This window comes from Dermacentor andersoni, chromosome 5, assembly GCF_023375885.2.
Source record: "Dermacentor andersoni chromosome 5, qqDerAnde1_hic_scaffold, whole genome shotgun sequence".
NCBI lineage: Eukaryota > Metazoa > Arthropoda > Arachnida > Ixodida > Ixodidae > Dermacentor > Dermacentor andersoni.
This window is the reverse complement of record NC_092818.1, coordinates 13,461,949-13,479,504: the sequence shown is the minus strand read 5'-3', so window position 1 is coordinate 13,479,504 and position 17,556 is coordinate 13,461,949. Positions and strand designations below refer to the sequence as shown.

At 50.6% G+C, this 17,556-nt stretch overlaps 1 protein-coding gene across 2 annotated transcripts in view; it reads right to left on the bottom strand.

Annotated features, from left to right (window-relative positions):
• The window catches only part of LOC126529843 (cell adhesion molecule Dscam1-like), a 1,068,543-nt gene that overhangs the window by 629,402 nt on the left and 421,585 nt on the right, over positions 1-17,556 (bottom strand). For both annotated transcript variants that reach the window (XM_055070116.2, XM_055070117.2), the window contains exon 9: positions 17,297-17,481. In XM_055070116.2, coding sequence (XP_054926091.1) covers positions 17,297-17,481 — 185 coding nt within the window. The remainder of the gene's footprint in view (positions 1-17,296; positions 17,482-17,556) is intronic.

Below are 17,556 nucleotides of genomic sequence, written 5' to 3'. Positions count from 1 at the left end.
GCGACCAATACGTGGCAGCGTTATCGAACAATGGTTCTCGCGAGCTTAGCATGCCCCTCCCGCCAGTCTCGGGTGCCGTTCCCAATATAAAGAAAATGGTTGTGGCGGACTTGTCCTCTATGCATGCTGAAGAGCTTTGCCAAGTATTATCGTCCTACCGAGACATTTTCGACATCGACGATCGCCCTTTAGGCCAGACGCTCGCGGTCAAGGATCGGATTCTTACTGGCAATGCTACGAATGCCTATTCACCGACGACCGTATCGAGTTTCTGGGTCGGAACCCCGAGTAATTCTTAACGAAGTCAACAAAATGCTAGATAAAAACATCATTGAGCCTTCTTCGAGTCCTTGGGCGTCACCTGTGGTGTTGGTTAAGAAGAAGGACGGCACGTGGCGCTTCTGTGTAGACTACAGTCATCTGAACAACATTACTAAGAAGGACGTCTACCCGCTCCCATGTATAGACGACGCTCTTGACTGCCTGCACGGTTGCAGCTATTTCTCGTTTATTGATCTTCGTTCAGCATACTGGCAGATTGCTGTTGACGATATGGAAAGAGAAAAAACCACGTTCATCACACCTGATGGCCTATACCAAATTAAAGTAATGCCGTTTGGATTATGCAACGCCCCTGCCACGTTCGAGCGTATGATAGACTACTTGCTCCAAGGTTTCAAATGGTCCACATGCCTCTGCTACCTCGACGACGCCACGTCTTCTCGCCAACGTTCGACACTCATCTTGAACGTCTCACAACTATACTTGATGTATTTCGAAAGGCGAAGCTGCAACTTAACTCGTCCAAATGTCGTTTTGGCCACCGACAAATTAATCTTCTCGGCCATCTAGTTGAGGCTTCCGGAGTACAGCCTGATCCCGGCAAAACTCGCGCTGTCAGAGAGTTTCCGGTGCCGAAGACAGCCGCAGACGTTCGAAGTTTTGCAGGGCTATGCTCGTGCTTTTGTCGTTCTGTACCAGATTTTGCGACAATTGCTAGACCCCTAACTAATCTTTTGAAGAAAGGCGTACGATTCTCGTGCGGCACTGGAGCAGCCGCCGCCTTCTCCCGTCTCGTCACTCTTCTAACTTCACCACCCATTCTCGCGCACTTCCACCCTGATGCCCCTACAGAATTGCGTACAGATGCCAGCGGTCATGGCGTAGGAGCCGTCTTAGCCCAGCGTCAGCGTGGCCAGGATGGCGTTATTGCTTATGCGAGCCGCCTCCTAGCATCATCGGAGCGCAACTATTCCATTACGGAACGAGAATGCCTTGCTGTTGTCTGGGCGGTTGCGAAGTTCCGTCCTTACCGTTACGCTCGCCCTTTTTCCGTAGTCACTGACCATCATGCTCTCTGCTGGCTGTCATCGCTAAAAGATCCTACGGGTAGGCTTGGTCGATGGGCTTTGAGGCTACAAGAATTTTCATATTCCGTGGTGTACAAGTCTGGCCGCCTGCACCAAGACGCTGACAGCTTGTCGCGTTACCCTGTTGACGACTCTGACTCCTCCAATATTACCAGTGCTTCTTATTCTCTGTATCACAGCTGCTTCATTTCGCCGACGAGCAACGCCGTGACGCCTACATCAGAGCACTCATCAACCGTTTTGAACACTCTCCGGCCGATGCTACTCTACGCCTCTTCGTCATCCGCGACGGTACTCTGTACCGTCGTAACCTTCATCCGGACGGCTCTGAGTTCCTACTTGTAATACCTAAACACCTCCGCTCCACCGTTCTAGAAGAGCTCCACGACGCACCAACGGCAGGACATCTCGGCGTATCTCGAACCTATGACCGTGTACGTCGCCATTTTTTCTGGCCGGGCTTGGCCCGTTTCGTACGACGTTACGTCGCCGCTTGTGAACTTTGCCAACGACGCAAGAAGCCTTCCCAGCTCCCCGCTGGTTACCTGCAGCCGCTTGACATCCCTGCCGAGCCCTTTCATCGTGTCGGCTTAGACCTTCTCGGCCCATTTCCGGAATCTACATCAGGAAACAAGTGGGTTGCAGTCGCGGCGGACTACGCGACCCGCTACGCCGTAACCCGTGCTCTTCCGACCAGTTGCGCAACAGATGTTGCGGACTTCCTCGTATATGATATCATTTTGATACATGGTGCTCCGCGTCAATTGCTAACAGACCATGGCCGTACGTTTTTGGCCAAAGTTATCGACGACATCATGCATGCCTGCTCAATACGGCATAAGTTTACCACCTCCTACCGACCCCAAACGAACGGCCTCACTGAGCCCTTGAACCGCACCCTTACAGACATGCTATCCAAATACGTTTCCGACGACCACCGTGACTGGGACGTGGCTCTGCCTTACATTACCTTTGCATACAACTCTTCCCGTCTCGAGACTGCTGGCTTTTCCCCGTTTTACCTCTTATATGGCCGCGCACCAACGCTACCACTGGACACTGTGCTTCCGTCTGCCACAGCTTCAACTAGCGATTATGCCCGTGATGCAATCGCCCATGCTGACCATGCCCGCCAACTTGCGCGCGCTCGTCTACAAGTGTCTCAAGACCTCCGTCACCGTGATGTCCATTTTGTGCCCGGCAGCTTCGTGTTGCTTTGGTCACCTTAGCGCAAAGTTGGCCTTTGTGAAAAACTGCTTTCTTGTTACACAGGCCCATGTCGCGTGCTCCGCAAAGTGACCAATATGCCTTATGAAATCGTTCCAGCCACGCCTTCTACGTTCTCCGCTGTGATAACCAGTGACATTTCCACGTCGCTCGACTCAAGCCCTACAACTCTCCACGCGCCTTGGATATTTAACAGCTCCGTGGCGGTGCTTTTGCCGCCGCGGGGTAGTATTACGATATCATCGAGCGATGCTCAAGAGACGAACCGCCGCGAGAACGACGATGAATTTGGTCGGTGCGCTTGGCGCTAGCGAGTGTCGGCCTAGCTGCCTGGCTCCAGTGTAAATAGCCTGTAAATAGCCTCTTCGGTTGGTGTCTTTCCACACGCAACAATATCATTGATACCGAGTAGCCGAGATAAATTGTCGAACAATTATTGAGTCCAATTGATGACCACAATCAGTCGTAATGGCGGAAGGGACACTGTAGCGTCTAACCCAGAGTGTAATGAGTGCTCGAGCAGTGGACTCGGCCATGGTGTCCAGGAGGGGCATCGCTTCAGGACCAGGCGCGTAGCCAGGAGTGGGGGGGGGGGGGGGAGGGGGGCTTATGAGGCCCTCGAAACTTTTTCGACTTGTCCGTGCACCACGGACCAAAACAACCCCCGGTGGCGGAAATCATCCTGGATTTCGCCGGGCTGGATTCCGCGGCAAAGCCCAGGCAGCGGGAGTACACAACGCAAGGAGCCCCATCCGGGCACAAACTTTCAAGGGCATTTTGGTGGCGAGCGGGCTCGTCGTGGCATCTCCCGGAGGCCACGGAATCTATGGAGCGGATGGATTTCCGTTCCTAAGCTTTATGGGTATAAAGTTACCATAAACTTTTCATGCGAAAGGTGCATTGACATTTCTAAAGTGGGGCTTGAGATATTCACTTCTGGAAAATTGTGGGTTTAATGTTGTTATAAACATTTGACGCCAAAGGTGCATTGAATTTTTTAGTGTCGCACATCGTAACATACAACGAGACAAGCAAAATCAATACACTATCAGACAAGTTGACAAAAAGCGAAGCGAGGTCCGATCAGACGAAGCACTGTGGTGGTTCATCTATGCCGTCATGTCACAGAAAAAAAATATCAAAATTTTTTTCACCTGCGCCAAAGCATCCATGTCAAGGGACTAAAGCCAGCAAATGTAACTGCGTTCTCATTTATTTTTCTACTTGGACTTTCATTCGCGAGGACACAATAAGGCTCTTCAATTTTCTTGTTCTCGCTACCCAAGGCCTGCCAGAGCCAGCCAGGCCGCATGCGTTTTTCTCGTGTTGTCCCGACCACCGCGCTGCGCACTTGGGTGCGCGTTCGTTTTCTATGCCCTACTGGATTTTCGCCTGGCAGAGTTTTGTACGCCTTCTGACTAGCAGACGAGAAAAACAAACAATGGTCGCCCACTGCCACCACTGCTGGGACTCGATGGATTGCAAAGCGTTCGCTTGGGTGCAACCTCTCCGGAAAGTTAAGTTTTGTGTCGTCGGCCGCCCGATACCGAGCAATATGCGTATGGTTCCCTGTTTACTAGGAATACCACGTTTTCTTCGATATTCCTTCGGTAGCGACATTAGGTGCTGCTCAAAGTAGTCATTCGACTATGATCAACATGCTTTCCTTGCGTTTTTTTCATTTCGGTGGCCGCGCCCCACAAAAGAAAAAAAAAGACATTTTGTAGCGCAGCGAACTGTCGCATGGTGAAAGTTGGATTTTGTTACTTCTCCTTTTGTGAAAATAATGGCCCACGGGACTATTCAGTTGCCGGATATTCTTATTACAGCATTCCGATCTCATGTCGCCTTCATGTTCCGTATGAACTCCAAGCGCGATAACACCGTGTCTGCACGCCGCATGCTGTATGTGCGTGTGATAGGGGGGGGGGGGTGGCATAGGTGAGCCGGCGATGGTGGGTTCGTCTTGTGTGCGCAAGGGAGAAAAGCGATGAGGAAGCGCGCCGCCTTCCGTCGCGGGCGATACATCGGGGGGGGAGTCGAGGGAGGAGGGGCGAGCCTTAGGATTCTGTGATCCGTTAACCTGTGTTTGCGCATCATGTTTATTTGCCTTGTTTGATGCATTATATACCATGACTTTTTCTTAGATGCGTAGATTTATTGGAGACTTATACCTATATTTAAATATCTTATTCCGAGGTTTTGGGTATACGTGCAGTGAACTTTGTTTCCAGGGACACTTTTCTGCTCTTTCTCAAGCTGTACCTTTGCATTTCTAATCCACGACTGCGTGACAAATGAAAGTGAGCCAACCAACCCCGCGCAATAATGGCTCTTTTCATTATCTGCGAAGCATGCCTGTGGCACACAAGCATCTCTCATTTACAAAAGTTACACGCAGGTAGGAGGATCAAGGTTCTTTAATGCTTTCGTACACTTGGTTGAACATGGTTGCTTGACATACTGGACACTCCAAAAGTTGAACAGTGCCGTGTCATGAGGTTTTCGACAGCTGAAGGTGGTTCCTCAAAATAAACTAGTCGACGTATGGCTGCCGTGTACGTTGAACATTGCATTTCATTGGCCATTGTGAAACGTTGGAGCAAACGGTTCAAAGAGGCACGTGAAAGTTGCAAAGGCAATCCAAGACCATGTCAAAGCCGCCATGCAATTACCCCCAACACAATTGCAAATGTTGAAAAGCTGATTATACAATAACGGAGGCTAAGTATCGATGAACTAACTGGCAGAGCGTGCGAACATCAATCACGGTTCCGTTCACACCATAATTGATTAACATCTCCGTTATGAGCTTTTGCGTGCGCAATGGTTGCCCAAGATTTGGAACCACCGCCAGAAGACAGAGAGGTTCGGCGCTGCCTTGACTCATTTGATCCAGTATCACAATGAGGGTGACGATTTCTTCTCTGGAATTGTGACCGGGAACGAATCATTGAACTACGAGCCTTAAACACGACATCGAACTTACAGTAGAAACATTCGAATTCACCACCCCTTTAGAAAGCAAAGGCCGTCATTTCCACCGGAAAAGTGTTGTTGACGTTTTTTGCGATCGTCAGGGGCCATTACTGATAGAATTTGATAAACCTGGAGGGACTATCAAACGTTTCCGATATTGTGAAACGCTGGATCGTCTGCGTGTCGAAATCAAGAACCAACGACGTGGAAAATTGATCATCTTGCTCCACGACAATGGCCGTGCCCACGTCTCTGATGTGGTTAATACAAAACTGACAAAGCTCAATTGAGAAACGCTGCAACATCCACCATACAGCCCAGACCTGTCTCCTTGTGACTTCCTCATTTTGGAGCAATTGAAAAAACAACTGAAGGGAACCATATTCGTGTCGGACGATGACGTCAAAGAGTCCGTTACAGACTTTTTGAAGCAGACACCGAAGGAGTTTTACGAGACACGAATCACGCGACTCGTTAGTCAGAGGGACAACTGTCTTAATGCTCATGGAGACTACGTTTAAAAAAGTAACCCGTTTGTCATATATTCGTGTTGGCTCACTTTCATTTGACTCGCACTCATATCTTTTGCAGAACTCCTGCTTTTATATGTGCTGTCTGTTGCGCCTATAATTTCGGTGCAATTGCTCAGAATACACGACGGGTGGCAGTTTTTCCGGGGCAATAGATTGGAACAAATGACAGCGTCAGTGAGATTCTTCCCTGGCTGTTGTATATGTGCAAAAATGTAAACAAAGACCTTGGCTGACAAAGTTTTATTGAAACATTTGTCAACTTGTTCATTTCATAGATTTTAAGTTTTTCATATCAGCGGCATGCACTGGTTTGCTGGTTTCGAACTGATATAGTTCTAAAGTTCGTGTGAAATATTCTTTACTTATTAAATAGACAAAAATATGGAAGCATTGGTATTAGTTATTTCTGGAACAATTTTTTGGACATAAGTGTACGTTCTTTATGAAAAAATACATATTTTACTTGTCTTGTGTGAAGCAAGGTTCTTGTACTGAAAGGTTCTGACGGTTCTCTTAGGCGGAGCCTCCGAGAATACAATTGAGGACAAAGCCATCGGTTTTGAGAACACACACAAACTTTTAATGAAACTAGAAAGAGGCTTAAAATAAATAGAAGGAAATAGAAAGCATAAAATAAACACTCAAACAATGATGTCTGTTTGAGTGTTTATCTTTTGCTTTCTATTTCTATTTCTAACTTCAAGAAACACACATGGGGCTAGTATGACGTTAGCTAGTGCGCGTCTCCGGGCTTGCCACGACGGCAGGGACGTATAAGTCTCGACGTGGAGAGGCGGCGAAAAGTTGATGAAATGAGTTGCGCCGGTCTCACCAAAGGTCGGGGTATAGGATGGTTGACTGGGCAACTGGAGCGCCCTTGCTCTGGCTTGGAGATAGAAGCAGGCGGTTCGGCGGCACCAGCACACGGCGGCGGCGCTCTGGCCGGGCAGCTGGGCGTAGAACTCGGGCCCGTAGCCCGACTGCTCTCGTCCTGCCGACGGGCACAGAAGTTCGCCGGCCTTGAGCAGCTGGCGGCACGCTCGGGTAGACTGGCGAAGCGCAGGAACAGGTCGGCAGGAGGCCCCGGTCGGGTGAAGTCCTGGTGGCTAGGGTGCGGAACCCGTCTTCAACTCCCGGTCGGGTGGCCGACCTTCTCCTGGCGTCGCTTCCTGGAACTTTCCCGGCGTCTCCCCCCTTCTGCCAGCGCGCCCCGCTTTTTCTTCTACTCTGGCCGATTAGTCGTTTTCTGATTGGCTGTTGGACGCTCCGTGGTCTCTCCTAATTGTTTGGCATTTTACTCTTGCTTTATTTTCTTTCGCCGCGCGTTCACGTGCCGGACGCTCTTCGGCGTCGTCGATTCCCCCTCCGGCACGGTATTCGCCTCGGCGCTCGCACTCCTTGTCGTCTGTTTCTGTCCGTCCCGACCACCGCACCATGTCGCGCACTACACACATCACACTTGGCAGTGCGTAGTCTTCAATAATTCGTTTGCAGCAACTTTCGCAACGGCAATGCAGTTATTATTCCTGTATTCGATCCCCCGGCAAATCCTATGAGGAGGAGGGCGAACTGCAACGTGAGCCCCCCCTCCCCCCCCTGCCTTCCCGCCCGAACGAAATTTCTGACTATGCCACTGTTCAGGCCATCTGGTGAACCTGTCAAGGCAGGTTAACAGATAGCGACGGTTCCCACAGGGCAGAAGGGGGCCAATAGTATCAACGTGGAGGTGGCTTAAGCGGGCGTCCGGGGACGGGAATGTGCGAAGAGCAGTCGCAGTGTGGCGAGGCACTTTAGACTCTTGGCAGTTAGGGCACGCGCGTGACCAGCGACCAACGTGTACGTTGATACTGACGAGTCACTGTGTTATGCGAATGCCGGGACGAGCCAAAGAATGGAGGGCATCAAGGAGGATATCAAAGACGCCCCGGCACTATGGGCGAGGCACGTAAAGACGAGGACGTCCGCTCGACGTATCACAAACGAGGGGAACGTCGCATTGAGGATGCAAGTTATCTTCTTACAACAGATAAATGCCGTTCTTGCGAATCAGTTGGACCTTGGCGTCGACACTCTGGGCGGTAGCGATCGCTGTGAAGTCGATGACCGGTCGGCCGTGGTCTGTTGCATGGATGGCGGCGCGAGAAAGTGCCTCGGCAACACCGTTGAAATTTCCGCTGACGTGGCGAATGTCGGTGGTGAATTCAAAAATGAAGGTGAGCTGTCTTATTTCGCGGGGAGCTTAGTAGGTGCTGCTGGACTCTAGGGCGTAAGTCAGTGGTTTATGGTCGGTAACAACATGAAAAAAGCGTCCCTCAAGAAAATGTAGAAAGTGCTTCAGAGCCGTATAGATGGTGAGCAGGTCTCGGCCGAAAGTGCTGTAGAGGCACTTAGGGGGCGTAAACTTCCAGGAAAAGAAGGCGATGGGCTGCCAAGCACGAGCAAAGAACTTCTGGAAGAATGCCGCAGGCAATGACGTCTTTGATGCCTCTAACTGCGCAGTCAGCGGCGTCGTTCGAGGCCACGGGAGTTTTTGGAATCTTGTGGACTGAGAGAAGGTCGTGTAGACGCTGCGTACATTGGCACAGCGAGGAATGAGACGGCTGCAAGAGTTCGCGCGGTCAAGAAATCGCTCAATCGCCTGGTGACGGATGCCTCAGGAAACTCACGGATCGCTGTGACGCGGGTCGGGAGTGGGCGAGTGCCGTGTGCATTGACGGGTTGGCCGAGGAAATCGAACTCCGTAACGCCGAATTCGCTCTTCAGACCGTTAACGACAAGACTAACCTTGCTGAGTCTTGCGAACACTTGACGTATATGGAGCTTGTGATATTCAGTAGTGGTGCGTTAGACAAATGTGTCGTCAAGGTAGGCAAACCAGCACGACAAGACACGTAATACATATTCAACGTAACGCTGAAAGGTTCGGGCCGCATTGCGAAGCCGTAAGGCATGTGCAGATATTCGAACAGGCTGAAAGGTGTTATGATGGCCGTCTTCGGAATATCTAAGGGTTCCACAGGAATCTGTGGTAGGCTTTCACCAGGTCGACCTTGCTAAAGTTGGTGAAGCTGTGCAGTGCCGACGTAAAGTACTGAAATTGAGGTACTGAGTACCGGTCCGGAACAGTGCCCTTGTTGAGAGCAGGGTAATCGTCGCAGGGGTGCCAGTTACCGGTCTTCTTGGGCAACATATGGAGTGACGAGGCCCAAGGACCGGAAGAGGGACGAATGAAGCCAAGGTCAAGCATGTGTTCAAACTCCTTTTTGGCGACAGCTAGGCGATCGGGTGCTAGGCGACCAGCCCGAGCAAACACGGCAGGGCCAGTGGTGACGATACGATGTACCATGCCGTGAGCGATTGAGGACTGAAAGAAGGGGGGTTGCAAGACGTCCGCAAACTCGGCAAGGATGGCTGACCGAGTGTGGGGAACGGCCATGTGCGTCCGCAAAAGCCGAAGCGGTGGGTGCAACAGGAAACTCCTTGGACGGTTAAGCTCGTCTCGGCGTCCAAAATGCGACTGTGCCGCATGTCGACGACGAGATGGTAGTGCAAAAGAAAGTCGGCTCCGGTAATAGGCTGGCGAATGCCTGCGATGACAAAGATCCAGCGAAAGCCACGTCTGAGGCCTGTGTCAAGAGTCACCGACATTTGTCCGTAAATCCGGATGGTCGATCCATTGAAATGGTGAAAGGAGGCTAGTCGGGAGGATGGCAGCGCTCAGCCAACGTAGGAGGAATGACGCAAATCTCGGCGCCACTGCCGACGAGATAACGGACTTTGGCGACGCTGTCTGTGACGTGGAAAAGGCGAGTTTATCTGGGGCCAGGAACAGCGGTCGTCGTCAGTGTTGGGTCCAGCCGTTTGCGCCATAGGAGCAGGGCTGGCGGCATTGGTTTTCGCGAGTGTCATAGCGACGCTCGTACCAGCAAAGAGTAACGGGAGAAGCAGAACGGCGTTCAGAGTGACCGGGTCTGGGGCGCCGAGGTCGTAACGAAGAACGCGGCCGGCGTGTTTGGATAGCAGCGACGACAGCTGTCAGTCGGGCTACTTGCCGTGTGAGCTCGTCATTAGCTTCGAGAAGACGCGCATAGCTGTCGCCACCGGCTGTGCCGTGGGGCGAAGGGTCAGGAGGGCGATGAACTGTGGCCACGGATGGAAAACCAACATACATAATCTTGTCGGCCAACTGAGCCACAGATTATACTGTCAAACATTAAGACGTGGTAGGAAACGTTCCCGGAGGAATGCGCTGTCGGTTCAAGGAGCATGCTAGGCAATAAGCGGGTAGCTTTGCGGCCGCCGAGCTCCTCCAATGGAAGAAGTTGCTGTAGTCGATGCTGCTCCTTTTCAATTGTGCGCTGGATGAGTGGGACCTTAAGGTCATACGGGTGGTCGACGGGCGGGGAGCATAGCACATAGTGAACAGTCGCAGAAGTAGTAGGTTGAAGCGCTCCAACGACGTGGCCGGACATGGTCAATTGCCAACTGAGGTGGTGGCAACGAAACAATGGTTCGATAGTAATGAAACAAAGTTGCGAGTCCGACGACCAGAACTCCGAGAGCTTGAGAGTGGTGACCTAGGCATCGCGGGGCAGTGGCGCTGACGGCAGTACTTGTTTGGGAAAATACGAGGCCACGGCTCAAAGGATAGGAGGCGGACTGCAAAGACAGCGGGGCTCGAGATCCTTGCGGCAGTAGGCCCAGCGAAGCGGCTGATGCACCAGGAGCTGGGAGCGATGACTCAAAGTCCGAAGTGACCAATTTTTGGGTGAAGATAAACTAGACAGACGCTGGTGCCTGGCGTCCAGAAATAATATTTTAGTCGAGCCCATTCAACCAGGCGGAAGCCTGATTCCGGGGTTACACTGCTCGCGCACCTTCAGCGTGCTGGGCGTGTTGTCGTCATCTTTTGTGCCCGGACTACTGTGGCGCGTAGTATTGTGGTACAAATGCTTTTTCATCAAGCACGTCAGTCAAAAAAGTTTTTTTTTCCTTCCATCGTTATTATAGTGCGACCACAGCAGCCTGGAAGCGCACCTCGTGCTAGCAGCAGAACGCCCAACCATGAACTGTAGGAGAAAATATACCGCGGAGACAGTTTCTCTGCTCATCCAAAGGGAAAAATTCACGAACTCGCGTAGGTATTCCTGGTTATAAAGGGATTTAATGCCCAGGTGTGAGGGCGCCTGCGCGCGCGCACACACGCGTGCGAACAAAGAACGCAGCGGCACGTGTACAGTACGCGCATTGACAAGACGCTCCAAATTCCCGGGAGCTGAATCGCATACCGACTATGGGATGCGAAGTAGCTGACGTTAGGCGACTACGGTGCAGTTACGTCTACAGACTTTGGTACTTTTATTGCTTAATGTTCATAAATGTTCAATTGCTGCCCCTACATAAACAACCCCGTGCCAGGGCTTGTCACGATGGAGCCCGCGCCTTCTTCCTGTTGTAAACTGCCATGAAAGCTGATACACAAGTATTGAATTCATCACATTTTACAGCAAAGGTGTTAACCTCTTGATGGTCGGAATTTCTTGTGGCGTCGTCCTCACGAAAAAAAAGGAAACAACCAGTGATTCAAGCGAGAAGTGCATACATTCCTTGCTATCACGAATACAACATACAGCACAGCATCTGTTTCTATAAGGAACAAGGGCAATACAAGCATCCAAACCCCATAATTGATGATAAGGTGCTCCTGCTAAGAACGTGAAGCCCCGCATACGTTTTCCGGTAAACAATACTGTTGGGCGAACTGCCGCGGTGACGGCAGCTTGCGACGTGGGGAGCGAAGTCACTAGCCTTTAATATGTAGGAGAACCCACCAAGCAACTGATTTAATTTTTGCTGCAGCACCTTCATGGGCAGCCAACGCACATTTAGGGCTGCCGAGGAGCGGCATGAATACGAGTAGCAGCCAAAAGAAAAAAATGGCACTACCGCAAGCGGTGGCCTGCTTCCGATGGTCGTACTGCCGTCGAATTCAAGCGCAGGGGAAGTCCGCACGTCCGCATTCTCCTGTGGCTGACTAATGTGCCGGAGCAGGCATTGAGCAATAAAGTATTGCGTACCCCCCTTAGCAGTTGTAGTGGTGGTTTTCAACAGCTTCGCTGGACATCCACTTTTGCACGGCCGGCATGGCGCGTCATTTTTTGTTGTCGTTGTTGTATCCGTGAATACGTTGGATATTTAGGAGATGTGCTTAGCCTCCTGCTGAAATTTCTCTGTGATGCGGGGTTGTAGTGGGAATGGGGAGCCGTTTGAGTGTACGTGGTATGGATAACGCGCAACGTGTCATGCTCCGTGTCAAGTTCTGTGTAATTCCAACTGTTGTCACCAAATAGACTGTGACTAGCTTAAGACCCTACGGCGTTTGATAGGTGATACTCGGGCAGAAAAAATGCCGCCAAATTTTACAAGGCTAGGCTTGCCTGCAGTAAGGAGCACACCTCGTCCTCTTTCTCCTGGTCGCTTTTCTTCACGGGAAAACCAGCATACATATTACCCTAAAGAACGCTGCCTGACTTTCACAGGCTCTCAGCTTGTGTACTAGGTTCTGTCGATCAAATGAAACCCTAGTACTCGGAACCATATCTATAATTGTAATAGAATTGATTTATGGATTCACTGAAAGTACTTTACAATTCTAAATAAAAGGTACAAGGCCTTTAAAGGCCAGGCACCTTCTCTGTTGGAACCAAGTGGGGCCTCAATTGGCAGGCGCAAATTGGTTCTTATCTATATTCATATCTAAATCTTCTGCCTTCATGCCCCGGGGTAAAACGATTGTATGAATCATCTGACACGCCTCTGAGCAAGCCGCTTTGGCTCACAATAGAACAAAGAAACGTTGCTGCGCCTCGTTCAGATGGTATGTTTTGCTCGTAATTGCTACTGTCTTCTTGCCCTATGTACAAACTGAAAAAGACGGGCAGAGAAAACACGGACAAGCAAATGGTGCGCAAGGTTACAACTGGTATGAGAATAAAGCATGAACGGCCACCAACTAGCTTCTCCCATTACCATTTCGAACTTGTGATTTCCTACGTGCTACAAGCAGGTGCGCCAACAGATCAACCGGCCGATACCTGCGCGCGATTTTTGTGCATTCGGGGTTGTTGAAGGCCCCCTAAAAATCGCACGCGCGGCGTAAACCGCGGAAAAATAAGAATGTGAAAATACAGGGACGTCCCGCTGACCTGCATGACTATTTTTTATTTTGATAGAGCACAGTGTTAAAAAAGAAGGAAGCTTACAAAAGCATTATCTAACTACCTTGTGTAACATGGTTTTCAAATGACCTGATTAACCTAGCGCTAACAATAATTCAGTCTGCCACCAGAAGCCCCCAGATGCGAAAATCAGTTACCGCCATCGCTGCACGTGAAACATCACCACGAAGTCAGCACTTGCTAAAACCACTGCTTCGCAAAACCCATTGCAAAATCGCTTCATTTTAAATATGCCTTACAGTACGGTAACTATATCCATTGGCATGACTATACAAAAGATTCCTCGCCCTAGATATATGTCTTTGGATAGAATATGTCTGCTAGCTTTCTGCTTGCCTACAGTTATTAAACAAGACTGGAGAACGTCACCTGTTAGGAGTTATTGCACCGCATTTCAAGCTACTAGTCACCATCATCAGCTTATTCGGTATTCCACTGCAAGATGAAGGCCTCTCGCCGCGATCTACATTTACCCATGTGTTGCACTAGCTGATTCCAACTTGCGCCTGCAAATTTACTAATTTCATCACTCCACCTAGAGCTGACCATTAACTATGACGAAAAATCACTGCCCGAGCCCTTCGTACGAATGGTTAACCAGCGAAGCTGGAACGTGCGGCCCCGGTGTTTATACCTGGGTTACTCCACAGGGTTCACTAAAAACAACGGCTTGGTAGGCGGCCGGATCCTGGGTACACCGTTTCAGCTTGCGCTCGGCCGCACGAGCCTGTTCTTGTGCCCGGGCTGCAGCACCGGCACGGCGTAGATGAGCTCGTTCCCGGTTCTGCTCACGGCGTTGCCGATCGAAAACTGTGCTCCTCAGGAGTACGTATGACGCGTTGCCTACCCATTTCGGGGCGCGCTAGGCTGAGACGGAGAGCAACGACGTCACTTCTGGCACAGCTCATCCAACAACACCTAGGGCCGAATCTTATAACGGTTCGGAATACGAACCGTTCGCTTCGCCGCTTGCGTTACTAAATGTGCCACTGCCAAGCCGGCGGTGGAAGAAGGGGAGGACGCGACCAATAGATGAGAGGGTGCAACCTCTGAAGTGTACGTCATTACATGACGCGCTAATCGAGGAATTGCAGAACGTTTCTGCTTGCTAAATAAATGTAAAATATAAATAAAATATTACACGCCAGTTCTGAAGTATAAGCTTGTGGTTCCGGGCGTTTACGCAATGCAGAAGTAATTTATTAATGTCATTCTTTTTGATTCTCAGCCGACAGGCGGTATCGCCAGCGTAAATGAGTTGGCGGAGCGCAGCGCTATACGTCGCCTGCAACCAGGAGCTCGCACGATGCACGCAACAGGAATGCACTGCCAGCAATTCTTACGTAGCGAGCGCGACAAAACCGTGAACTCGTTCTTAAGGACACCTTTACTAGCCGACTATATCAACTTTCCTTCTTTTTTCGCCTTCGTCATCGGCTTGGACATGACTCACTCACCGCCGCGCTGCCGCTAGCCCTGCGATCTGCCCCACGGCGCGTCGTGTAATAAAAGCAATGGAACTTGAAATCGAACATTACGATACACGGGCCCTGCATTGCCTGCGCGAAGTAAAATCGAAGAGTGACGGTGCGTGCTGTGCCGTGAAATTGAGGAACAAAGTGTTACACTCCCAAACTAGAAAAAGAAGGGCACCCAAATAAGATATCTCTATAATATCTTCCTATCGTTACTGTATAGTTTTATCAGCCGAACGAAGGAAGCGTTGAATCAGCCTAGTTTGAACCCTTCTGATTGCTTAACGGCGATCTGCGAGCTATTCACGCTGGCGATAGCACGGGGAACTCGATATCACCTTGCAAATATCCCCTTGGCACTGGCTTTGAAGCGGATGTCACGGGAAAGCTGACTCAGCCCTTACCGGCTAACACAGTAAGTGCGAGAGCAACTTTGTAGACAGTGTCGGCAGGAGAGGACTAGGTCATTCCGATGAATGCTTCACGTGCGACCGACCTCTGGGAGCTGCAGGCCGGTGGCGATGAACCGCAGCGCGCAATATTCTTTCCTCTGCGTGGAATGACCACTGGTACGCTTGCACCCGAGTCTGCTTCATTTGATAGCGTAGCCTGCAAAAGGCCTACTTAGAAAGCCGGCAGGGGCGGTGCAACTCATTATCCGTCGTTTCTTCGAACGCGTATCGCACTTCCAGCCGTGGTTGATACTGAAAGAGCAACGCCGCAACGCCAAGCAGACGACGAAGGCAAGTAATAGCCTCCGAAGCAACCAACGCACGCGCGCGCGACGCCCGCGTGTCTCCAGGGTCGCCCGACCGGCGCGCGCGGCCAGGGTCGCAAGCCCACAGCCAAGCCACAGCAACGGAACCCAAAGCGGACTACCCCTTCGCCGGTTCCTACGACCGGTTCTCTTTGAAGATGACTGACAGATGCGTGACGTATTCAACAATGCGATACCGCTCGCTGCTCTGACGACCTGTCACGTAAGCAAAATTTTGCCCAATCAGGTGAGGCCAAAGGAACGGTTCCCCAACCGATTCGGCCCCTAGATAGCACGAGGCATTTTCACTCCGTTCCATGACGTCATGTTACCTGGCCCGATTGATATAGAATCTAATGCGAATGTTCACGATTAGGCAACAGCGATCTAGACTTCACCGCTTTCATCACACCAGCCTTCTCAATGGAAATTTCTAGCCAGGTATAGTGACGTCATGGATCAGGAGTAAACAGGTGGTGTTGCCTAATCGCGCGCCTCTCTGTCTCTTTTTTTTTTCGCGCATGCGCGTGAGGTTGCACTGGGGAAGCTTTCGGCGTGCAGGCAATCCGACAGACGGTCGGACGGACGAATCGGCTAACCTTGTACAGCTTTGCTGTAAAACGCCATTGCTGTATTCACCATTAGTGGGGAGAAGCATCCTTCGCCTCTTTAAGCGACATTGCCGTAGACGTCGGGGTATCACGTTCCACACTCCGCATCACTGGCTGGCAGTAGGAGAGAGTATAGAGAGGCGGGGCGTGGTTCCGCCAAAGCAGCTCAGCATGGAATTACATGACCCGTAGCTTCGTTCTCCGCAACATCACAATGGTGTTCTCGTCCAGGCAGCTCGTAGAAGTATGTCTGCGAGCATCTCATCGCCGATGTTTCCTTCGGGCTCCCGAGCTGGCGCCAGGGCGCAGATGGTAGGCGGGCGTCGTCTTCTCGTTCGCGAAAAGCGGTTTGGTGGCCGTCAGCCTTTAGAAAAGCGGAGGAAGGGACGCACTGTCCAATCGAGGCAGCGGTATGCCACAAATACGCGGAGCGATAACGTTGCATCGAGCAAAGCGAAGAACGCAACGCTTATCGCAAACCCAGACGTTTGCTGAGGGGGAGGACGAACTACCGCAAGGTCGTGTGGATTACAAGACATAACAGAACACACGCAAAGCATGACACAAAACGCTTAATAACAGTGACTAAATGAAAGCAATTCGTGCAGTTCAAAACAACTTGAAACGTTAATTTAGAGCACCTGAGTAGTAATTTATAATGCCTCGCACAACCCGATTCCCACATGGCGTCAGATTCGCATAATTTTTAAGGTAAATTTATAAGGCAAAATTTATTAGAATGCACAAATAACGAAGACTTCTCCAATAAGGTATCCGGAAATCCATCATAATATTGTCTGGAAAGCAACACAGGACAAAGCTAAAAACTATGTCAGAATAGTTGCCAATAGCACAAAGCACAGTGCTGTGGTGAGAATTTACAATATATTGATGCTTCTACATAGACTGACATCGCTACTTTTCCTTTTATGATTTGCGGTGAGCCTCAGCGCCATCTACAACTTCTTTTTAACGCTTGGGAAGACCCGGCCAGGAATTACGGCACTAATTTTATTCAACAATGATTTCTTCCTATTACCGTTCGGAGATACAGCGCGACAGATTCATTATCTGCTCCATCAAGTACCTCGCCAAATGATCCTCACCCAGCACGCTCAGCGTTACGGTGAACGGCTCCGAGGCAAGGCTGTTGTTCGCCACGCACAGGTAGCGACCGGAATCGGAGATACTGGCATGGCGGATGAGGAGCGTGTCTGAGTGGACCGCTATACGGCCACTGCTGTGAAGGGGCTCCCGGCTGTCGTTCGTGCCACCGGAGAGTTTGTACCACCTGCAGGAAAATACACGTGTCATGCATTCTTCAAGAGAACACACTATCGTATTGATGAAAGAGGATACCAAGTTT